This window comes from Tympanuchus pallidicinctus, unplaced genomic scaffold (assembly GCF_026119805.1).
Source record: "Tympanuchus pallidicinctus isolate F22 unplaced genomic scaffold, pur_lepc_1.0 scaffold24, whole genome shotgun sequence".
In the NCBI taxonomy this organism is placed as follows: Eukaryota; Metazoa; Chordata; class Aves; order Galliformes; family Phasianidae; genus Tympanuchus; species Tympanuchus pallidicinctus.
Window position 1 is genome coordinate 2,159,130 of NW_026294741.1, and position 25,079 is coordinate 2,184,208.

General features: G+C 42.3%; 1 protein-coding gene across 13 annotated transcripts in view; it reads left to right on the forward strand.

Annotated features, from left to right (window-relative positions):
• BCAS3 (BCAS3 microtubule associated cell migration factor) overlaps positions 1-25,079 on the forward strand; it is a 302,365-nt gene that overhangs the window by 125,363 nt on the left and 151,923 nt on the right. For all 13 annotated transcript variants that reach the window (XM_052688679.1, XM_052688678.1, XM_052688668.1 and 10 more), the window contains 3 exons: positions 10,880-10,980; positions 14,005-14,201; positions 14,982-15,079. In XM_052688679.1, coding sequence (XP_052544639.1) covers positions 10,880-10,980; positions 14,005-14,201; positions 14,982-15,079 — 396 coding nt within the window. The remainder of the gene's footprint in view (positions 1-10,879; positions 10,981-14,004; positions 14,202-14,981; positions 15,080-25,079) is intronic.

Here is a 25,079-nt window from a genome sequence, read left to right on the forward strand (position 1 = left end):
ATAAATACTATAGACAAAAAAAAGTGGAGAACACGGTAAAGTTAACAGTAACAACTTTGTGTGTATGTGATCTTTGAAGCTTTATTTGTCTTCTGGAATTGTTGTATCTGAAGCTACTCAGTGAAGTTTGTGAAGAAGTGGAGTCCAAACAGGATTTGCACACATCAGTCCCAAGCACCTGTTAGTTTTCCCCCCTCAAATACAGGCTGAAACGAAGTTGGCTGGCTTTGCTTACCTGGACAGCGTGATGGGCTCGCATTAGCTGCAGCCTGTGGTCTGATGGGCTATCACTTCCATCAGTAAGTTTAATTGCCAGCAAATGGCTAAATAGGAGGCTTAGGGTGAATGTTACATCTGTCTGCCACGTTAGTGGTAAGAGGAATTCTGGCGCCGTTTCAGGGTCACTATTTGTATCTGTCTATCAGAGGTAGAATACAGCAGTTTCTCTCAGTTTCTGTATAGCATTTCTGCCAATTGTTTGGCTCCATTAAGTGTGCAGTGGAAATAAAAGCCTGAATGACCAAGTCACAAGGGGGTATGGATAGACCCTTTCTTTGTCCACACTCAGAACATTGCATTAGGTCTCATTATCCATTTATAATAAGTGACCTTTGCCCCCTGGGTCATTGAAAAATACTCAGTGTGCTTTTTAGCACAGAGTACCTCTGTCAGCAGACGGGCAGAACAATGAAACGTCTGGCAGGCTGCTTGGAGAGCTGTACTTTGCAGGTTTTCTTAACTATGCAGTTTGATGCCAAAACACAGAACCGAAATCTGTTTTAGTTTCCAAAAAGTATAAAACTCTTGTGATAAAGAGGTTTCAAAAATACTGCGCGTAGGTATCCTTTATGCACGGTTCCACTTGTAATATTATTAAAGGATTTTAGAGTTACATTCAGAGCTGTTGAGGAAGGAACAAGGAACCATTGTTTGAAGAAATATTTTGTACAACAAGTGTCCAAGACCTTTATCCCAAGGGTATTTGTAAGTGGATTAGCACAGCTGTTTCATTGCTTTGAGGTCATCAGTGACATCTGCTGCAAAAACCTGGATCAGAGCATGCAGTTCTCATCTACCTGAGTGCTTCAGTGCAGCCATGGCTGGCGTGGAGAGGTGAGAGAGTGGGTAGTGAGAGATTTGAGCCCTCCTGTAAGTTTGTAGCTTGAAAGTGAACTTGCATTTTAAGCTTCACAACCTGCCGGTTGGCAGGAAACATCAGCATCCCGCTCCTATAACTGTTTTAGGCATTTTGCAGTTGGTCTTTGTAAAAATAATAAATCATGAGAACCTCCTTGGCTTCTTCTGGAGCAGATTTCAGACTTTCTTCATGTCCGAATTTATACAGACACGAGCGTGATACGTAACAAATTGCAGTGACTTTGAATTCCAGCACAAAGTGTTACATCCTCATTTCATACTTCCCCTTCTCCTTCTTCCTTCCTGCTCCCCTTTGAATTTCATCGCACTGAAGGTGTTGTGGACCGTAGTTCAGATATCTGACACATGAATGATTAACATGTTAATGAACCAAACCTTGAAATCAGAGCAAAAACTGATCCCAAAAGATAATAACATTAATTATGATTTCTGTCCTTTGGCTCTGGAAAGGGCATCTTCATCTTCCTGGCAAGAGTTTTGGCTCCTCAGGACCAATTTTATGGAGACGACCTGCAGTTGTCAGAAGCAGGCCAGTGACAAGAATTAATATATTAACTGGTATGCAGTACTCTTTGACAAATTGCTTACTAAATACATCAAAATTGATTGGGCATTCTGTGTTTAAATTGACAAATGACTGCATTAGGGGAAGGAGGGAAATCCATTAATTACAGCTGCCCTCAACCGTAGGAAATGTAATCGTATAAATATAGATTTTGTTAAAACAAAAGTCTCTACTTTACTGTAGCGTTGCTGGTAAGTGTACTTGCACCTCCTCGCTATTAAACTTCCAATAGGAGGTTCTGAAGACAGATCTTTGCAACTGGCTTTTAAAGCATCAAAGACCATTTCTGTTTTTTTCTCCCACTCTGACCACTTCTGGAAATTGTGTTTCCAGAAAAATGGGCGTCTTGCTGAGGCTTCTGCTGTCTCAGTAGCTGTTTAATCTAAATGCTGGGTAATTCCTATTTCCATTTTAGAACTTGGAACAGGACTACGTATTTTTGTTCTTCGTTCTTGCTTTGGTCCCCAAGTAATATTTGCATGGCTGTTACTTATTTCTGAGTAAGAATTTTCACTTGACTTGGGCCCGAAGATATAAACGGTTTTGTAGACTTTATTAAGGGATTCTTGAAAGGAGTAGGGTCTGTATTTATAGATGCCTTTGACTTCTGGCTGTTACTACAGATTTTCATTTCTGGACCAACTGTTGTACATATTTAGCATTTTACTGAAAATGGCTTTCATTAGAAGTCAGACTTAATAACTGCTTGTTGTCTTCAAAGGAAGGGGTTAAGCTCTCTTCACTGTTTGTTTGGGATAAATGATAACAAGATTTATACTGATAGTCTGAACACTGACATCATGTTTGCACTTCCTGCTCCCTTGAATGAAAGCTACGCACCCTGAGCGAGACTTTTGTCTCTAAGCAACGTTGTGGCTCTTTATTGCCTATTTTATATTCCTGCTATACATTCCACTGATGGAAATAAAAATTCCATACATACAACTAGTGAGCATAGCGCAGAGGAAAGCAGGACACGCAATGAGAGCAGAGTGTGCTAAGTAACTGTGAATGTGTGCTATGAAGACAGAGCCCATGAAGAACAAGCCATGATGCATAGAATCCCACCCAACCTGGAGCCATTTGAGTGCACTGGGCAGGTACCAGGAGGACCTGGTTGTTCTGCTCCACAAGGCTTCTTCTGTGCCCAGCAGAGCACGTGGTGGAGACAGGGAATAAGATAATGAACTGGGGCTGATAATTATGTTCAGTGCTCTACTGCTTCTCAGCCTTCTGTTTTTTTCTTGTACTCTTTTGCATGGATGGTTTTAATAGTGAATTTAAGATGAAAGAATACATATTTTGGTACGTACCACACAGTGCATGAGTTGCTGTAGCTGTACGTACCGCATGCTCTGTGGGCAAGAGCCGTATCTTGCTATGCGTATGTTCAATGTCTGTCACAATGCAGCTCAGTTTCAAATAATAAAACTGATCAAAACCAGAGCCTGTTCTGTAACAACAATTATGCTATCATAACAGTTACGAGGTGTTCAAAGCCTTTTTGCTGTGTTTCTGAGACATCCCTGCATGCGGCGGTCAGAGGCAGTCAGGCTCAGAGCAGAGCTGGCTGGGCTGGGTGAACAAAGCACTCTGGCCGTGCTGGGGGTGGGCAAAGCCCACTGGAGGGTTGGGACAAGCGGCGGTCGGTGCACTGACATTCTGAACTGCCCAGTTTCTATCCGCCGATCATACGAACGCTGCCTCAACAACGTAGCCGTACACCAGGGATGATGGTCTTTCCACAAGATCGTGTCAATTGAGTATTCTGGGCTTAAATCTGCAGCTGCAGCACCAGGGGAGTACACACAATTGAAGGAAAGGCAGAGGCAGAGATGGGCTTTGCAGAAGTAAGGACTGCCGGCAGGGAGTCAGCAGGGAAGGCTCCTCGTCTGCACTGAGCTGACGTGCAGGCAACGATTTGGAAGCCTGAGTGATCATGGGCTCTGTTTGCTCTGAACGACTCCACCAGGAAGAGCAACCCTGGGGTGGTTGTTATACTTAAAGATGGGAAACAGCGTTATGTTGTTTTGGTATTTCGTGTACAACCAGCACACGGCTGAGATTTCACGTACTTACTGCAGTACATATGTTTAACTTTATTATCCAGATGGGAAATTTTATATATATAATTTATTTATTTATGTTTTCTGGATTCTCAGTTTGCCATTATTATTCCTCCTGCTTGAAATTACCTCTAGTTAGTGTATCCTTCTCATTAAGTTCTATTTTGTTATTGCCATGTAATAAATGAATTCAACATACTTCTAAAAGGAACTTCCTGGATCTGTACACCAGTAGTTTCAAAGGAGTTGTTCAAATGTCCTTTAAAAATCCAGATCTTTGCAGAATGATTTTTAGTTCCTTTGAATTTTGTAGATGATTTTTAATATAGTTACAGGAAACCTCATTTCAGAATTTCAGAAAACTAATTCTTAATTGGTTATTGCGTTATTGTGACTGATGCATTCTCTCCAGCTATCACGTGAAAACCGTAAGAGATCTTAATGAGTGTTTTATGGCTATACTTAAAAAAAAGTGACAAGTGAAACTATTTGCAAGAGCACATTTATCTTAGAGAGTTCTTTTATGGTTTACCCTCAACGTTTTCAAGAGTTTAGAAGCTAACAGCCCAAGAAGAGGGAGTTCTTGCAGTGGCAGCGCAGTGTTTCCTTAAGCAGTCACAGCTAACGAGGGAACTTTGTGCCCACCTCTCTGCTACTTCCTACTCTTCCCACTGCATTTCAGCAACTTTGTACACATTTCTAAGAACGGATTTTATTTTCATGACATCCAATTTTTTAAAATTAGGATTTCTGTTTTCATGTAATGGGATCATTGAACAGGGATACCACGCCTCGTTTTCTTCTGTGAGTATTTGGGTTTTGCTGGCAGGAGTTGCCGACAGTGAAAACAGAATTTTCAGGTTTGCTTCTTGCATTACAAGGTGTAACAGATTGCAAGCTAACCTGTGTCACCTTCCTGCTCCAAAAAAAAGATGTTTCTAATGAAACTGCAGTTCATGGTGTTTCCTAAGGGGAAGCGAAGTTTCCCTAAAACTAACCTGTACTTCCTGCGCCCTACAGGAAACAGGATTAAGTGGTAAAGGGAAGCAAATTTAATTTCTGACTGAGCATTGGATTGATTGGGGTAAACAGGAACAGGGCAGATACCGTTTCATGGGGAGCTGCATCATTGCATTCGAGCAGTGTGCTGAAGCCTAATATGTTCTTCAGCCACAGTCGCTGTTTGTGAAACAGTACTGGCAGGCAGATAAATGAACTCGGTGAGGTGTTTTGGGGGCTGCCAATCTGTGTTAATTTTTGGATGCCTATTGTATACCTGTGTAGGACTTTGTCAGATTAGCCGGGACTTGCCCGTCTTGATCCGTGTTTTATATACTAAATGCTGGAAACAGCACTGTGTATAGGAATTAAAATACTTTCAGATGTGTACAAACAACAATAATGAACAAGGGCACATGCTGAAACAGTTCTTTACTATTCTTACATGGTCATCTGGAACTTCTTAGAGAGGAGTCCATCAACACGGAGGGGTCAGTTTTCAAAGCAGTGTACAGGGATTTAGCCGCGCGACTCCTATTGACGTTAATGGGAGTCAAACGGGTAAATCCCCACGCACCGCTTTGAAAATTTACTACTAAGCCTCTTGACTTCTCACTACATACTTTGATTGTAACAGTAATCCATGGTTAACATAATTTTCCCGACAATAATGTCAAACATACTTTTGAAGTCAGTGAATTATAGAAATAGTTACCTCTTCCATAATTCCTTAAAGATGGCCATCAGATGGATTTCACCACAGGTTCATGCAGTTGAAATTATTTTTTAGCTCGGGAAAGAATATATGTGTTATCCTTAAGTACAGAGCTGATAGTCTGCTCACAGTCTCAGTATTTGAAGTGTTGAACAGCCTTAAGGTACTCCATCCTGAGTGTTGGGTTCTAGCTCTGCCCAGACTTAAATGCTCATTGTACATGACTGCTTTCCGATGGGAACACCGGGAGAGGAAGCTGGAACTTTAGCACAGAGAACATTTACCTGATTGCAGTGCAACCAAGAGTAACAGTAAAGCCTGAGTACCTGACCAGTACTGTTAGGGAAAATAACACGTAGCTGATGACTGTCAGACCAGTGTAAGGTAAGGAGCAAGTAAAGCAGTCAGCCAGGCTGGGGTAAATCGAAGAATTCATATCCTGCTTAGAGTCCTGGCTGTTCCTGGAAGATTAAAGTTCTGATACAGAGAAAAGGATGGTCTATAAAGCACCCAGTAAACTGGAGTCAATATACAAATAATGAATAAATCTGTAAGTCAATTGGTGTTATGAAATAACTCATGGGCTGGGTAAAATCCTGGTTTACGGATTTTTTAATGTGTAATTTTATGATGTTTGTGCATATAAGAATCTCAGAAACAGTCGTAACATGAGAAAAACTGAGTGGGAAGAAGCTTTGTGTAGAAGAGGATATTTTAATTTGCATGGAATGCTTCTGCAGAAGTTCACATGCTAAAAAATGCATTGAAAACAGAACATCGATCACTAACATGCAGTCATGATTAGAAGTACATAGAGTATGCCAAAACAGTTTGTTTTAAACGTGACTGTACGAATCCTGTTTGAAAGGAAAGCTTGGTCTTTGCTTTACCGTCCGAGATAGAGCAGAGGTAGAGCCAGCAGTCAGATCAGTGCTGGAAGGGAAAGCAGAGGAGTGTGCCTGCATGAGACTGGATCAGCAGCTGTCAGACTGGAAGTGCAAGGCCCTCAGTGACGTGAGTCACCTGGCTGTGGGACACCACATCCACCTCTGGTGGGAGTGAGATCACATTGTCAGATGCAGAAAAGTGGGACCTGCTGGTTTGGGGTGGCAGCACGCAGACCTGCATCACATTCTGCTTGTCACACGTGGCGTGGTGTCACCAGTGCGGCAGTAGTTGCAGCTGCAACTGTGAAGTTGGTCATTCAGGTTGTGGCGTTTAAGAGTAGTCCTGAAGTCAAGAATGAGGTCTCTCAACCACCTCTGATCATTTTAGTTATAACTTAGGAATCACAGAAAAAACATCAAAGTCAGATATGAAATCAGTGTTGTGTAATCTGTGTTTTTATACCTGTTTCCCTCAGACATCGCTACAGCCTGCATGTAGATGAAGGGCAGGCTGGATTTGATGAACTGGTTAAGAGCACGTTGTGTCTGTGCCTACTAGATTTTACAATCTTATTTCGAACGATAAATTTTGTGTATTCAATTGGGAAAAAGAAAAGCTTTCTGGGTGTCTGCACACGTGTATGGCAGGCAGCACAGAACAGTCTTTATAGTCTGCAAATGCCGTTGTTTGCTCTTAATTTGGGCAAACTTACGTTCCCTTAGAAAACAGCACATTGGAAATTTCATATATAACTCAATTAAATTGAATTGTCTAAAGCTTATTTATATAAATGAGAAAATTAAAACTTTTTGGTTCAGAAAGTACACAAAACTGAGTAAAACTGGTGATTTATTGTTCACAAATCAAAACCATAAGTGTGCACACCAATTGAGCTGTAGTGTTTCTTTGTTCCAACACTTCTTTGCTGCTGAAAGATGTCAATTTATGATGTTTGAATGAATAAAGATTTGTCTTTGGTCTAGGTATTTATCATATAATTATCCCATCCATGAACAAAAGCACCGTTTGTTAATTCCAGTATTTGCCAGGCACATGTATTTCTCTAGGTCTTGCTCACGTGTCAAAAATGCCTATGCAAGTTATTCCCAAGTTTAATATAAATTGTGTGTTTTCTAATTTATCAGTAATGGTAAAGTTTCAAAATATTTTTTTCTGTATTAATCATTGAGCTGTGTGAATAGGAATGGAGTTTCAGAGGACACTTTGTTTTGGCTCGTAAAGCGTTGCTCTCCACAGTCATTTCTGTGCAGTTAACACACAGACTCCAAAATCTGACCCTTGCCTTTAGTGATCTTCAGTGTGGTAGTAAGATTAATCTTGCAAATGCAGAGAACGGAGTCTGAGGATTTATTTTGTTACTTTACCTTAGAGCACTGATAACCACCTGCAGCTTTTATTTGAGGGATGAAAATGAGAGGGCCGTGTTCGGGTCAAGAAAGAAGGTGAAGAACAATAATTTCCACTCCAGTTCTGATTTTCCTTAGTTGAAGGTGCAGTGGTTCAGTAGAGCCAGTCGGGAAAAGAGATGAGAATATATTCCAGATTTGTAGCTGGTGTAGATCAGTCTTCATTGTAAAGAGGACGGAGTCTCAGGTCCCTAACAGTCCTTCCGAGCAGCTCAGAGGTGGTTTTGCCTCTGACCAAACGTTTATGGCAAAGCTCAGATTTCTGCTGTGGGTAGTGCTCCAGTTTTTAAAGCATGACCTTGAAAGCATGCCAGCATGCTTATGTTTTCTGTGGTTATGAATTAGCCTTAGAAAATCGTGTTCTGCTCTACTGCTTAAATAAAAATTGCATGTTTTACTTCTCACCTTGGATTTCTAATAAATGCTCAGTTTTGTTGTTTTTTTCTTCAGTCTGCAGATATTTGTAAAAATTCCTGAATCTTTGTGCATTTTTAGAGTAAGTGAACTGAGTTGTATTTTGACATTTGGCGTATGTGCATTCCAGATGATGGAGTAAGTATGGCAAGAAGTTAAAAACTGGCGTAACTCAGACCCTAGATTGGATTGGATTACTGACACCTGAAATTGCCAGCAAAATATCTCTGGAGGAAAGGCTTGCTCTTTATGCACGTGTTACACGATGTTTTCCCAAAGAAAGAAGAAGGACAAATGTGAAATTAAAAACACGGCTTAATACAAAGCTTTTGAATTACTGTGAACATTACAGAGAGGTTCTCTGAAAACTCAAAAGCTGTGTGGTACAGTGTAGGAATAGCAGCACTGATGTGTGTGGGGCGGTCATATCTCCAGTTGGAACTCAAAGATTTAGGCAGGAAGATATTGCATTACTTTTGAGCTGAAGTTCCTGGAAATGTCCCCCTGACCGTGGACTTGGCCTTGTCCTGGAACTGAATGCTTGATAGCGATACAAGACGTGTGAGACCCAGAAACACAGAAAGAATCTCTTACATTTTTAGGTCGTATTTGCTTCTGTAAATTCAAGGCCATTTTTAAGCTGGAAATAAAAAAAGTCTGTATGTATATCTGTAATAAGGAGCACAGCCATGGCAAATCTCCAGTGAGGATCACTTGTCTTATGAGGCCATATCTCAGAAAGTGCTGCTTGCTCCACTCGGGCAGTGGGAGTAAGGCGTGCTTTGCCTGCGGCGAGGCCGGGCCCGTCATTATGGGATCCTGCTATCGAAACCAGACTCTCTTTAAATGCCTGCTTTTGTGATAGGTGTGGCGCATAAATGCTATTTTATTAAATAGCAAAATAAATTATTGAGGTTTGACCTCAGCTGAGGCTTTATCACTGTTGCCCCGCTGGTGAACTTGGAGGCAGAGCCGTCCCGTGGAATTCCGCATGTCGTCACTTCTCGGTGGAAAGAGTTAATGCTGCGTCTGAGCTGCACTGAGACGGGCGCTCCTGCCTACGCAGGGCCAAGCAGTGCTGTGCTTCCGCAGGGAGAGAAAGGCGGGAGTGGAAAACCAAACCTGTTGTTCGATTTGAACAGTTTCTTTTGTACTCTGAAGCAGTCTTGGGCTGCCGTGCAGCTCAGCGTGCCCTGATGGGCAGGAACGCACCCACAGCGCCCTGCACTGCGCTTGGCAGCTGAGGCGTTGCCCCTAGGACAGAAAGAACAAAAAATTCACAGCAGTCCATAAAGTTCCTGTTGGTTGGAAAGCAGAAACATCTGCTGGAGATGTGAAGTTTGTTAGCAGAGCTCCATAAGGGAAGGCTGCAGCTGGCTGGCTGTGCCCTTGGAAGCAGGCAGCTCTGCAGGCTGCATTTCCTGTGGGGCCTGGAGAGCTGTGGGGAGATTTGGGGCCACAACAGAAGGCGTCAAAATAATGGCAAGGAATTAGAATGGGCCTTATGGTTGCGTTCAGATGCGTGCTATGAACCGCCAGCTGTTTGTGGTCCAGGATGGTACCTGTGTTTTCTTAATACCACGCACGATACAGGACAGATGGACCCATCTGTAATTACAGGACAGGGGCGGTGCTGCTTTGTAAGCGCGCACGTGCAGCGCTGCGCTGCCGCAGCTGAGGGCGCACCGCGCTCCTCGGCACCGGAGCCTTTCCCGCCCTGCGGGCCGGCCGCGCGCTCAACCCGCCCCGCCCAACTCGCACCGGAGCCTCTCGCGAGCTGAGCTCGCAGCTCCTTCCTGCGCTGCCGCCATTGCGCGTATCGATGTCGATGTGCGCGCGTCGCTGTGCGTTCCTCAATTCTGCCACAGGTGAGACCTGGAGGTGAGTTTGGTACGTCCGCAGCCTTCTGAATAAGGATATACTGCGATTCCGAGGTGTTCAGAACGGCTCCATAGCTGAGGCTCCGTTTGGAAAACAGACTGAGAAAACAGGATGGAAATTCCTGTTTTTTGTCGCATAATGTCTGGGTTTGTGAGAACGCCATGCTGTTTATGGTGTGGAGGCGCCGCTCTGTATTTACGCGTCCAGCTGTGTGTGCTTTGCCATCCCCTGTTATCGGGGTTCCCAGTCTGTGTGAAGTGCTGGCTGAGCAGCTGCCGTGAACAGCTCAGCCCTGTAACACTGGCGTTCTCAAAACTCAGTTTTAAGAAATCAGAGTCACGCTCAGATGATGCTGATACAACAGTACTGGTTCTAATTCTTGTCCACTCTCCGATGTGCTTGGGGATCATCCCATGGCAGCATGAAGCCACCCTTCCATGGCCACACACTGCAGCCCCCTGCGCTCAGCACTGCCTGCTGCCCTGTGCCACACACGGCTCTCCCACATGGGGAGTCCTTAAGGCGGCGCAGTGCCTCCACCACAGACTGTGAGCTTTGCTGCTGTGTCTGAAGGACTCAAGGACTGTGAATCATGAAATATTTGTCTTCGCAATATTGACTCTCATAGCATCTCTCTTGTTTGGGGTAGTATTTTCCCCGAAGTTATATGATTAAATGGTGGTGGCTCTCAAAGTGCTTTTGTATGTTATATGGTCTGCAGAGATGAATGTTTAAAGGTAATTTTTTCCATTTTCTCATTTTTTAGTGGTTCCACCAGGAAGCCCTGGACCTATCACTCGACACGAGTCCTATGACAGCTTGGCATCCGACCACAGCGGGCAGGAGGATGAAGAGTGGCTGTCACAGGTACGTTCTGGAGAGTTCCGCTGCAGGAACCAAACAGTGCTCATCTCCACTAGGAGGAAAACTCATAACTTCACTTCAGAATTGAAAATAAACTGACAGCATACCCTGGCTGTTACCATGTTTAAGATGGACTTCGCTCCCCAATTAACATTGAACGAGTCTGATTATCTCTGAATTTTAAACAAACATATAAGCCATGTACAACCCGTTTTTCTCCTGACATCGATCTTTTCAGATGTGGGTATAGAAGTTGGCTTGGCAAAATGGAGATTTGTTCAGTGTTTCACATACTGTATTTTAGCATAAAAATAGTAGATAATCCTGCTTGGTGGGAAAGTTTCTTATGAGGTGAAATTGTGGCCATTTTAGCCATTCTTGCTTTGTTTTAGTGAGTGAAGATTCTTTTAAGAACCCAGTAAATGCTTGATCATGTGGCTCAAAGTATAATTTCAGTTGAAGAATGTAAGTTGTGAATAATATTCTGAGAATTAGATCCTCTTAGAAGTAAAAGTTTTGACAGGAAAAAAAAAGAAAATGTATGCTTTGGCTTTACCAAAGCAATTCTAGAGTACCTGATATGTGGATTTCATTCTGATGAAGCAGGTGGGTTTCCTTCTGTTTAAGAACAACATTGTTATGGGAGTGATGCATTAAATAGCTTGCTGGGGTTTGTCACATGGTTTAATGAATATTAAACATTTGTAGATGTGATTTGCTTCTCCCACTAGTGAACAAATCACTGACATTTTCCTAAAAGAAGAAGTTGGGTTTCCACAGGTGTCCTTCAGGATGTTGCATTCAATGGCAAATCTATTCTTGTGAATCCACTCACCTGGTCCAGGTTTTCAAATGCAGCATCTAACTTATCTGCCTAGGCTGTCTCTAATTTGCCAAGGCATAATGATGGTAAAACTACCAAATGGCTGCGTGCGGTGGGAGTTCTGTCACTGTGCTCGTTGGGTCCAGGATTCCATCTGTAGTTTTACTTATTACCTGGTAAAGCCTCTCCAAAACTCTTTAGATAGTTGTGCTTACATTACTGTTTTGGTGACTTTCCAGCGTATAGTGAGAAAAAGTAAACAAACCTACATGTTGGGCGTTCAGTTGTTACTATTTCTTGGAAAGTAGGGAAGTCACAGGAATTTAAGAAAGCTCAAACTTCATCACATCCATCCCTCTACAAAACTAAATATATTTATAATAAAAAATGGGAAGTGACATCACTCAGAACACGTATAATTTGGAGATTGCTTCAGGAATGTGAAATCTTTGCTAAGTGACACGAGCAGTGATACCTATTTTGAGCACGAAGGTGCGAGCATTCTCTAAGCAAGCCACTTCAGATTAAGCCTAAAGTGTAAGTATGTTTTTCAAAATTAAAGTGTTATCAACAGTAACAGCATGCAGTGAAAAAACACTGCCCTTCACTTCAACTTTTCAATTAGAACAGTGGGTAATGTGTGCTGTCAGTGTGAAGTAGATACAATATGTTTGTCCTGCACACAACAGGAGAGTGAATAGGAACATCTGGCCATAGCCTCAGTAAAATTGCAGAGGCATCTGTTTACCTCTCGGCTCTGTGACACTGATGGTTTCAAGCTTAAAATATACAGATTACTTTATCTGTGGCCTAATTTACACTGCTACATAAAAGCTACTTGACTCAGAAACATCTACAGTCAATCTGAGTTACGCTAGGATAAATGCAGGGATGGAAATAGTGCTAAATAGGCTGTGCATTTGTCGCCTTATATTAGCAGAGAACTTAAAACAACGTTATCCAGTGTTTAAAATTCCTTCTTAAGGAATTAGAGTCAGTAGTACGTGTATGCATGCACAAATAAAACCCTAAGATACTTATCTGTGTCAAATAGATAGAAAAATATATTTTCATGGGTTTCCTTGATAAATTGCATTCCCATCGTGGAGCTGATAGTTATTTTAACGTAGAAGTATAGGAAGTTTGCAGTCTATTTTTGTCATTGTAAAAACATGAGTTCAGCAGAGCTTTATATTTTCATATTGCCTGCTTCTGATCTTTAAAGGCAGATTCTTTATTCAGTTGTTACTGAGGACTGATGCTTTGTTTGCCCTTCTGATTACAAGGCCCAATCCTGATCACATACATTTTCAGCAGCATTACCATCTCAGTTTCCACAGTTGTTCACACTCCTGTAGTTGGCTTCTTTGGGACCCTGCAAAAATTTATACTCAGCAGTTTATAGTTAATAATATGATGAGACATTTTTCAAAATATTTTGGATGCTTCATTTACTACAATAGTTTGTTTTCTCAACTTCATATCTAGGCTGTCACTGGTAGAGAAGATTAGTGTTTGTTAGATGCACCTCCTGTATTCTCTGTGCCTCTTGGAAGTAGGGATGGAACTGTGAAGCTCTGCGTGTGTATCCACACACAAACATGCCCACAGATACACCTGCTATGTAATGGATGTGTGGTTGTTCAGTGCAAACAATCACCCCTATCTCTGTCTTAATTCTGAGAATTCATTTAAATGAAGGTGTGTATGTAGCTGTCCTTCTAAACTCAGTAGCTGCACACACACACATCTGTATTGCATCTGCACAGAAATGAACTTGACCCGAGGTGCTCAGTGTCTCACAATGCACGTCACATTGCTCCCTGTCACCAACCTTGCTGCTTTCCAGCAAGATGGTCTCTGCCAGTGCTATCCTCAGTATGCCAACACTAATTATGAGCTTTGGTTTGAAATACAGTTCACACTATATGCCTGTGAAACAGTGCTGTTTGGAGTGTGAACTTTGAGAAAGCAGCCGGAACAAAGCTGGAACAGCTTGTTTTTAGAAAGTGCATCCCTTATCCAGGTCAGGATTGAAGTGACTGACAAGAATATTTGGGGAATGCAGACTTCCAGTTCCTCTGCGCAAACTCCACGTGGATGCTGTCAGAAATGTGTTCCCCCACTCGCTGCCACAGCACTGGCTGTTTAGTGGTTGTGCTACAGCATCTATTTGGTGTGAGCCGTTCCCTCTGTTCCCACAGGTCGAGATAGTGACCCACACCGGGCCCCACCGGCGCCTCTGGATGGGCCCTCAGTTCCAGTTTAAAACCATCCACCCCTCAGGCCAGACCACCGTCATCTCATCCAGCTCCTCAGTGCTGCAGTCACACGGTCCCAGCGACACCCCGCAGCCGCTTCTGGACTTCGATACAGATGATCTTGATCTCAACAGTCTCAGGTAAAAGTAAAATGAATTTCCAAGCTGTTTCACATTTGTTGTGTGAATCACTTATCTTATGCTTAAATGAGGCCATCTGTATAGAACACGTAGTGCTTTTCATCAAGCTTGTCCAGATGAAAGTCTTAGAAGTGTATGACAGCAGCAATAAAGATTCATCCAGGTCAAACAGCTTAGATTCACTTTTGCCACTTCTTGTGTAAATTACAGTGAAAGATCATACAGAGTCTGGTGGCTTTCTCAGCATCATCTTGGCTTTGCAGTTTCTGCATTGCTTAAAAAATTAATTCTCTCAGACATGAGTAGGAATGTAGTGCCAGAGATCTAGGTGCTGACTAGATGAAGCAGTCGGGGTGTTGGAACAGTAAGGGAGAATAGAGAGATTAAAACAAAATGAACATGTATGTATTCATGTGCACATAGTACAAAAGGAGCAGGCGGTTACGAATGTGTCTCTTCTCCTGAACTGCTGAAGAAATTGGTGTTGTTCAGAAGGGCCTGGAGGAACTGTAAGCAGTTCAGGTCAGTTGGGTGTTTTTGTGGGGAGGCAGCTAACATCTGAGATGCAGTGGAGAGGTGCTCACTCGGTGTACCATCCTAACCTGCCTGCGGATGGGTTGTCTGTTCCTTGGCCCCTGAAAGCAAAGTAAAATTCCAGCAGGGCAGCTGATTTGAAAATAAATAGTTGCTCAATTGCTTGTTTGTTTTTGGCTTGTGATTTAATTACAGCCCATGTGAGCACTGATTTGACACAGGTGGTGACTCTAACTTATCATTTAGGATTCAGCCAGTTCGTTCAGAACCTGTTAGCATGCCCAGCTCATCGCGTGCCGTTTCTGATCGCAGAGGAGTTTCAACAGTGATTGATGCGACTTCAGGTAAGAAGGTGTTGTTTTTTTGTGTTCTTTGGTGCTTGTGGCATTCATCGATCTGGTTTTCTCTTTGTCTGGTAATGCAGTCACTAATAATGCTGTACACTTGAAGGGTTGTCACAGTTTTCAGCTGCGCTCACTGGTAAGTGCTGTCTTACACAAATGTATCTCAAAGATTGTGATGACTTTTCCTCTTACCACTCGTATCTGAAGTCACAGCATTGTCATAAAACGCAAACACTGTATTCACATTAAGCTAGAGAATGCTTAAAAATACCCAATCTAAAAAGCAGAACGTTTGCAAACACTGAGACTGAAATGCTTTTATTAATGAATGCCTGAAGCGTAGGATATTACAATTCAATCTCATTTATAAAATACATTTCATTGAGATGTAATCATAAGTGTAATTTATTTCTGTGAACGGTCAAGGCAACATGGAAGTTTAACTGATGTTTGTCTAACAGAGGCACATTTTCACTGCTCTGCTCTGGAAGAGTGTGTGTAAACGTGATATTGCAGTGGTTCATTAATATCAACACAGCAATGTATGCGCTGTAAAGTTGTTCCTTTTTCATGGTGCTGGGATATAGGCTATATAAAGAAACAAAGACAACAGAGCTTTATGTTCCAGTACAGCTGTATAGCGTCTGAAGGTTCCACACAGCAGGATTTTGTCAAATAAAATCTCTCACAAGTAGAATTATTAAACACACAGCATTAGTCAAACAGTCAAGTCAGAGAGGATTTTAATCTGTAGTGATTTGAAAATCCCTCGAGACTGCTGATTGGATTGAGGTTAAACTGTAAAAGGAGACTGTAACACATACAGAAACTGATTTCTGAAGGTTGTTTTAAAGAGAGTTAAAATAAAAGCTCCTGTTCCAGACTCTGTTTGCTGTACATGTAAATTCTGAGTCCAAGATTCTGCATCGTTTGCCAAATTAATTTATTTGAGTATTACAGGATATTTCTTAGATCTGTTTATAACTGTGTTCAGTAATAACTGCATTTATGTTGGATATTGAAGATTGTCATTGTAAATTCCATTTTCAAGTATCGAAAACCAGTTAAATTAATTCCCATTGAGCTTGGACATCTGATGGTGGTTCTTTAAAGGGAATTATATTTGCTTTAGTGTATGTGAGTGTAATTTTGAAAGTTCTGATTTGCTGTGTAATCTGTGGGCATTACCTCTGGAAGCTTCAGTTACAGCAGTGCTTCTGTCTGTATCTGACACTTCAGATTCAGAGTGATTAATGACATGGCTGTCCCTTGCTATCAGTGTGACTCTGCCAGGTGATACAGATAGAGGCATCTGCATTATCAAGGTTGGCTTCTTTTGTATTTTTTTTTCCTAAGTGTGAATGGAGCAGTGCAGTTCCCTGGAACAGGGATACGTATTAATTCTGAAACACAGCTACTCTGTAACAGTACCACATTCTAAAGCTGTTTTGTTCCAACAACACTGGAAACAATGAACCACATTCGGACCATACTTCTGTGCTGAGCAGCCTTTCCTATAGAATAGAGGGGCCTTAATGTGAAATGGCTCATATGAATGTGATGAAGCTACACTGGTAATGCCTTTAACATGTGTGTCCATATTAAAATTGCCAAAGTCAATTTTATACATTGTTATGACACTAAAAATATATTTACTGTACAGCAGTGACTCCATTTTATTATAACACCTCGTAAGTTTCTTATAAACAATACATGGGTTTTGTTAGAGACATGCTGATAGCAGTATTTATTTAGCTTCGCTGCCAGGCTGTTGGAGTTTGAATTGATTTTTGATTCAGGGACTTGAACATCTATTTGCAGTTTTCATATTGCCTGGTCCTTAGTTCCTTCCCATGCAGAAAGTATTTGTCCAAACTTAGGGTGTGTGTGTGTGTGTGAAATGGTGTAGGAGTTCTACAGGGTCAAAGAGACATGAGAAAAAACGTGTGCAGTTTTTGAAATCTCATACTGTCCTTGTAATAGAGTTGGGCAGCAGGAAGAGGAGCAGTGCTTCCTTTCTTCCTACCTTGGAGGCGTGTAGAGGACTGCATTCAGCTCAGCTCTGCATGTGAAGGTTTTATTTCAAAACCTTATATGCAACATTGTGTTATTTTAATACTGTATCCCACTACAGTAAATATGCTCACTTCCTGCTAGTACTGAGGCATACTGTAAGTGGTTTGCGTTCTTTGTGGAAAATGAATTTATTGGAAAATACGTATTTAGGTTTGAAGCATTTTTTTAAGTAGGTCATAAATTTTTGCTGGCTAAGTTGAACCAGGAAGTGATCCTTCAGCTCTGCCCCGTGCATGCGAGTCTGGTGCACTTTATAAAGATGTTTATCTGGTGTTGCTTAGAGACACAACCAGCGTGGCGCCTCTCCTTATCTGACTCCATCGCTTGTTCTCCCTATCAAAAGATTTCAAGTACATGTTTATCATCTGTGATTTTTCCATCATTCTTTTTAGCTTCCTTCCGTCTCTCCGTTGGTGAGAACTTTGTCATTGCAGCTAATAAGACATCTGTGCAGGTTTTTTAATTGTGATTTGTGCACGTGTCTGTGCAGTGATGCTGTAATAATGGCAACGTTCTCTCACCAAGGCATTTGAAAAAAAAATACTCATTTGAACAGAGCAAAACTTAATTATGAGAGTATTTTCGAGGTGGATATCAGTATCTGTAAAGATAGTGGATACATAAAGAAAAAAGGTAGAGGTCAATATAATTATCTCAGTTTCACTTACAATTTTTCTAAGCTATTGTTCTCTGTGTTTGTTTTTTTATCTTTAATCAGTAAGATAAGTTTGCAAAAATGCAGGCACCTGAAGCTGCTGGACACGCATCCTCAGCACACACGTATTGGTTGGACACATCATAGAGAGAACATGCCCTCAGGGATTAAATGCACTGTAATTCCAGAAGCTGTTCCAGAGCCACAGTTTAATGTTGAAGGGACAAAACTTGAGTTTAAAGCTTTGTAACACAGGAAGTTTATAATATGCACTGAAGGGAAGACTTTACTCATGGCAGAAACACACTGTATATGGGAGAGGCGTGCAGTAAGTCAGGTTATGTTCAAGACTTTCTTTGGACAGCAGAGCAGAATAGAAAACTGGTAAGTGTCCATCTGCAGGAGGTGCTGCAGCTGAACAACAAACAGTTCAGACATCTAACCCAACAATCTCTGAGATCTGTAGGGCAACAAGAGGTGTCCACCACAGAATGATCCGGCTCTATTTCAAACTATTCTGCTGGCATGACTTTAAAACTTTAACTGTAGACGTTGATTGCTGTTCCTTTCTTTGGTGTGACATGAATTACATATGATTTTTGGATAGCTGAGGTATCTACAAAATTACTGGAACTAATCTGGGAAGCAGCAGCAATCACCTAGGTAGGCAGCTGAGTATCTCCAGTGATGAATGGGTGCTTTTCAGAAGTTTTATACTCTAACCTGTAGCTGAGTAATGTATGTGTTACCTGAAAAATCACAACTTACAGAACTCTGTTACAAATAGCTAATGGAGGAATTAAAGGCTGCAGGAAGGCTGGAGAATCTGCATGGAACAGCAAATCTGAACTGGCAGAAATAGAAGAGCTCTAGAGCAAGGATGTTGCAGCTGTTCCTGATCACACAGCTGCGCTGAGTCTGTATGGGCAGACATTTCCTTTAAGCTGCAACAAATGTGTTGTTGAAGGGCGTGGGTATTCAGGTGTGCTGTTATACCTGTAAATTCAATCCTGCTTGGTTAAGAAATCTATCTGCATCTGTCTTTTTTTATGAAAAGCAGAGTGTATTCCCTCATGCAAACAAGTTTTTGAACACTTAGCAGTCAAGTAATGATTTTGTTACATTGTCAACTCAGCAAAAAAAAAAAAAAATTTGGCCAGGAAGAAGCTGTCTGATCTTTCGCATCAACGTTTTCCTTTCCTACGATCCATTTCTTTCTTGCCTAGTACAGAAATTGGTTATAGTAAGAAAATGTTGATGAATGAAATGTGGTTTTTTGTGCTTTTTTTCCCCTTTGGTTGTGTGTAGGCCAGGCAGAACATCTATATTCTCTTCTAGAACCTGGCATGCGCTGTGCTTCTTAGGGACGCAGACATCATTTTTTAATGAGGATTGTTTATTACTGTTGTATGAAACACTGACAACACGAAGCTTTCTTCTGGTTACTTCAATCAATGCCCTCTTAAAACTGGCTTATAGTTTAGTACTTCCCTCTTCTTTGTTTGCCACCGGTGGCTGTGAATAGATGGCAGTGGGCTTAATGAGCAGAACTGATGTGCTGGGACTGTGACTGGGGTTTAGTGGGGGTGGGAGGTTGCCCCCCTCCCTCTGCCTGTAAGAGATCTTTCATTGTTCATCACCACACCTGTGAGACAGGGACCCTGGGACAAATTCTTAGTGTCCAGCAATGCTCTCACTTGGAATTTAATAAACACTTCTGCTGTCACACCTTAAACCATCTGAGCTCTTTTCTGTTGTACGTGCGATCAAATATTTATTCCCAAACGCTGTACATCAGAAAGTGCTGCCTTGGAGTAGCGGAGATCAGTTATTCAGGTAGTAAAGATGTGTGAATGCAGCTGGCAGATGAAGTCACCAACATTATGAATTCCCAGGCTGTCCTTCTTGCCACAGGCAATAACTGACAGGCCTGAGCGGGCGGCGGTTTCCCGTTACGGGTGCTGGTAGGGCCCGAGGATCCCGGTGTCATGGATACTTGAGCTGCCCTGCTTGAGTGGAGCCGGCCAGCGCTGCGGGGCCTCGCACAGAGCTGTAACCGATCCGGTCTGGAATCCTTGACCCGAACCTGTAATTACCTGGATGGTATAAAGGTGGATTGTTGTTGCAGGTAGAGATTGCGCTCAGATCCTCCGAGCATAATGCTGAGCTTTGAAGCCAGGGAACAGCTTTGGCCCTTGGTCTGTTCTTCACAGCAATCGAGAGGTTTTAATAATGGTCATATAACAAGCTGTTCTTAGGGGGCATCACCTGTGCAGTAACAGAACACATGCCCAGCACTGTTGTTCCTCTGCGCTCCGTCAGCTTAAATTTAAATGTGTTGAAGTTATGTTTCTTTCCTGTAACAGCTTGCAAGCAAATTATATTAATGAGATACCTATTTGAAACACTTAGTATGTTTCTCATTTGAAAAGTGTTTTTTGGAGTATTTCCAGGATAATTTATACAGTTTGGGATATGCTCAGGTTTTCTTTTAGTGATGAAATATCACACGCCTGCATGTGTGTGTGCTTCCTCCATCCTATTTGGCTGCCTTGCTAAATAAGTGTGTGTGTGTGTGTGTGTGTGTGTGTGTGTGTGTGTGTGCTGAATACTACAGAATTCTGGTACTTAGATTTTTCTATTTTTTTTTCCAACTTGATCTAGTTCATCTAATTTGAGAAAATGTTATCTGATGATTTCTAAAGAGGGCCTTAAGACTAAAGCGAATTCATCAGGCTCCAAGATGCCACTACAGTGTACATGATTACATCTAGAAACAGCTATGCCCTATAGACTATGAAGATGTGAAGAGAAATTAAAACGACTTGACACTACGACTGGGCACTTGCTTCTGGATCGTTGCCTGGCTTGGGAAAAGACTCAGCTGCAGGGATACATGGAGTAGCATTAATGTCTTGAAACACCAGTGGGTGTTTACTGCAGGCAGGAAGAGTATACTGAAGAGGAAGTGCATGGGACAGTGAGCAGCAGCAGATTAGTTCTATAGTAATCTATTTTTGCCCCTCTCTGATGGTACGGTGGGTTTGCCTGCTGTTTGCTCTGTGCAGCATGGCGTGGGACTCTGCCCCATGCAGGTGACAGGGAAGGCTGCTGATCCTCATCCCACACTGCCTTGGGTTTTGCTGAGGAGCCTGGTGGCAGCTAAAGCAGTTCATCTCTTCTAAGGTGGTTGTGCTTTGACCAGTGTGTGTCCAATAGCTACCACAGGTGAAAAACTCACAATGGATTCTCCAAAACAATAAACGCAGTGCTTTCCACATTGCTGTCATAGCTGGATGGTAATGTAACTGTGACCTAAGCAGCATACAGACCAGGTACTGGATAATGAGTTTTCTTCACATACAGAGATGAGTCACAGTGAGGCCTCCAGGGGTTACGTTAATGGTCATTGGTGCAGTCCTCTGCTGCTCAAAGACAGTTGTTCTCGTGTCACACAACCTGCTTGATGCGTGTTCCAGTGGTCCATTAATGCAGACAGCAGAGTGTCTTATTGCTTAAGTGTTACATACTGACTTCCAGCTGGGAAAGCCACCTTCAGTTCATATAATGGCTTGTCAGCTGAAAAATAGCAGTGTGCTAGAGCATGCTCTATTCCAAGCACGTAAGTGCTTCTTGTTTATCTATGGGGAAAAAAATCCAAAATGCACAGTGGTATTTTGCATATCAGTAGCTAAAGCACGTTCATTCTAAATATTAGTTTGCCTTATATATCCTTTTATTGCCCTTCATTAACAGTTGTTGTCAGTGTTTTGCATAGATAGCTTTATAGCTCAGAGTAAGTGGAAAGTGTTGATTCTAATCATATCTGACACCACAATCTTCTGTGGAACAACACATGAGCTGAGAGTCCCGATGGGCTCCTGCAGGATACAATATTTATTATAGCTTGAGATCTGAGAGCTCCTAGCTACTGTTCAACTTACTACAGACCCACAAACCTCAGTGTCTGTGCTTGTGTTTTTCTAGCTTGCACAGAAATAATGCACTGTGCAGTGTTGGCAAAGAGGCATTGACATTTCTGTACTTTTTATACAGTGCTTAGAGAGGTAATTGTATGAATCTTAATGTTTTTGTAAGTTAGTGTTGTATTACGTGCTCATCTATTAATCTAGAGTGTTTGAAATGTTCTTAAAACGTTATTAGATGGGCAAGTTAAAAGGCCATCCATTTGCAAATGAATTTTAGAGTCAGGATTTTTCATGCGGAGTTTTTGGTCAGGAAGTTGTCCAGTTTATGATGAGGAGGCGCTCAGGGCATCAGCCCCTGTCCTCAGGGCTTCCTTTTGTCTTTCAGCCTCCTCTGCCTATCAAACACCCAGAGGCTTGATGTGCACAGCCCTGTAGCACGGCACCTGCCTCAGCATTGTATTGTGTTGGTCAAATCTGTAGGTGTACGAAGCAGTCTAGAAGAATGCTTTTTGGGGTTTACTCTTTTAAAGAGGCTTGGGAGTGGTGGGGCAGCTGCTGAGCAATGTCTCCTTGTTTCACACTGGCTCCTAATTTTTTTTTTTTTTTTCAGTTCTCTTCATTAGAAGGCAAAAATGCACCAATTTTCACCATTGTTAATCCAGAATTAACTATTGTTCATTGGAGTGTAATATGGAGTGAGCAGAAGTGTGCCATCAGTTGAGATATATGCCATATGAAACTGAGCTGTTTGGTGTGATAAAGTAGTCAGGTGTTTGGTGTGTCCTTAAAGTGGAGTTTAATACTTTGAGAGTGTGTTAATCACTGCCTCCTCACCGTCATTTTGCAGGAGTAGGGATGTCCTCTGTTGGAAATAAATATTTATATCTAGGTAGAAATACAGTCGGTTGATACGTACTTGTATATACATTTTATTGCCTCAGTGACGTAAGGAGTGAAAAAACAGATGGAAAATATTTTGTTTCTCTTAATTATCCAGTGCTGTGAAATACCCTTCGGCTTGCAGTCGCCTTGGCTCCTCCCCCTGTCTTGGCCTCCATCCCTGGCGTGATCCCAGCCCATTTTTAATAGTTCTTTATCCACTGCTTGTGCTGCATTTAGCTTTCACTTTTTATTAGAACAAAAGCTAAATGGGGTGCTGGTTAGCAGCAGGGCTATGAGTGAAGAGTTGCAAAAAGCCAGAGCTGGTGCCAACAAGCAGCTGCTTTAGAGGGTGCCCAGCATGGGATGAGCTGCACTGGGAGCAGGGTAAGGAGCCCTGGTGAGTCCCTGTCCTCAGCCTGTCCCCATCTGCAGGCACTGCTGAGTGCTGGGGATGGCCTGCCCAGGGCTGGCCTGCCATGACAAGGACACGGAGTGCTGGAGGGAGCATGTAAAGCCAAGTACTGCATGCGCGTACATAAACCATGTGGTACTGTTCCCCTTGTAAAGGTGAAAACAAGCAGGTCACACTTAGTTAATGACAGAAAGCAGACTTGGGATTATTCACATCATTAGCACAGGATTTCTCCAGATAAGAGAAGTGGGATATGAGCCTCTGCTGCCCTGAGGCTGTCTTTGGTTTGCTGCACGGGGCGTCGTCCTTTAAAATGGAGCAAGAACAGGGGAAAAGAAAAAGGTAATATGTCTAACATATGGTTTTCTCTGGAGTTTGGCCACAGATTTTAAGGCCTTGGAGTGGATTCCTCAGGTCTTCATATGCTATCCCAAAACCAACACAAAAGCCTTTCCAAATACGATTTATAAGCCCTGTGATTGTAATAGTCCTCCTACCCAAAATCCCATGTCTCCTGGTCAAGTGGGGCGCAGGCCCTTCTTTTCCACAATCCCAACCTTGCTAAGTCTCTTTGCCTGGTGTTTCCCTCCTGCAGCAACAGGCAGCTAATTGTGTCTGATGAGCAGAGTGGCTGTGGGGCTGTCCAGCACAGCTGCTTTCCCTTGAGCTCACATCTGCTCAGAGCGAGTGGGACCTCCTCATGCTCACTTACCCAGGCTTTTGTCCCAGATGCAGCTGGTCCTGGCTGTGCACAACCCACCTGTATTTCTAGATGATTCATAGAATTTGCTAGGCAGTGGCACAGAGACCCAGTGCTTGCTCACGAGTATCTGATTGGGTTTGAGCATTAGTTTTGATGACCAACTGCTGTCATGGTCTTCATTTTACTTTTCCATTTGCTGAGTTATGGTACCACTAATGAGAGAAAAATGCAGTGCAGGAAATGCACACTTTGCAGTTCATTGCTTCTTGTTGTTAGGACTCTGGTTTCTGGTCCTGACTGTACCACTGCAGCAAACAAAGCCTCTGGGAAGATTGAAGCAGTAGAAGGCACAGATGCAGTAAGATCTTGCTAGCTTTTCACATCTTTAGCTGTATGATCGAGTGATTCACTTAGTGTTACACAGTTCAACCATCACTTAAAATATGCTCTGAAAGTACAACATTCTCTGAGTGTATTTGTGATTGAACCTTAAATTCTGTAATTGACCTAGATCATCTACAAGGCTGTTTGTGTTCGTTGTGATATTTTTTTAACAAACTGAAAGTTGCCATGAAGGAGAGCAAAGGAGATGCTGTTGTGCTGGTCTTTGGTTTGTTTATGTGGTTCTTTTCTCCTTTTTGAGCCTTAAAAAAGCAAGTAACCAACCAACCAAGAAAACCAACCCAGCAACAAGCAATATGCAGAGAAAGATTTGCATGGAAGGACATTTTACCACTGAAGTTAGATAAAAAATTCACTATATCATAAGCGAACCATTTCCCCCTTGATTTGTGTCCAAAATATGAGGAAAAACATTGCAGATGCATTATGCATTTTACAAAAGAACATATGCATGCATTTAAATCATTTACATTTCATCTTTGCTTTCTCTTATTTTTAACCCATATTACGGTGAGTGACAGCATGTTTGGAAAACTGAGGCTGAAAGCGGAGCTTAAACTTTCATGCTCAATAAGCTGAACTGCAAGCAGTGCTTCACTATTTCATGATTTTATTTCAAAGTTTTGCTTTCTCTCCACTGAAACATGTGACCAAAACTTTGGGAGTCTGTGGGTTGTAAAAAAGATGATGTGTGCATGGTACGTGCTGGTCCTACAGAGCCTGCAAAGCAGGAGTTCATCCTTGCTGAAGGAAAATACGTAAGCACGTGCCTAAAGATGTTCTGAATCAGGGCTCAGTGAGGCTGTTAGTGGTTCAGTTGTTAGTATCGAGCCCTCTTCATGCTATAAGATCCTTTTCAGTATGGGGATGAGGAAGGCAGCAGCTTTGTGATGCAGCAAACCAGCATGGCTGGTTTCCAGCACTGCCCTGCTGTGCATTCA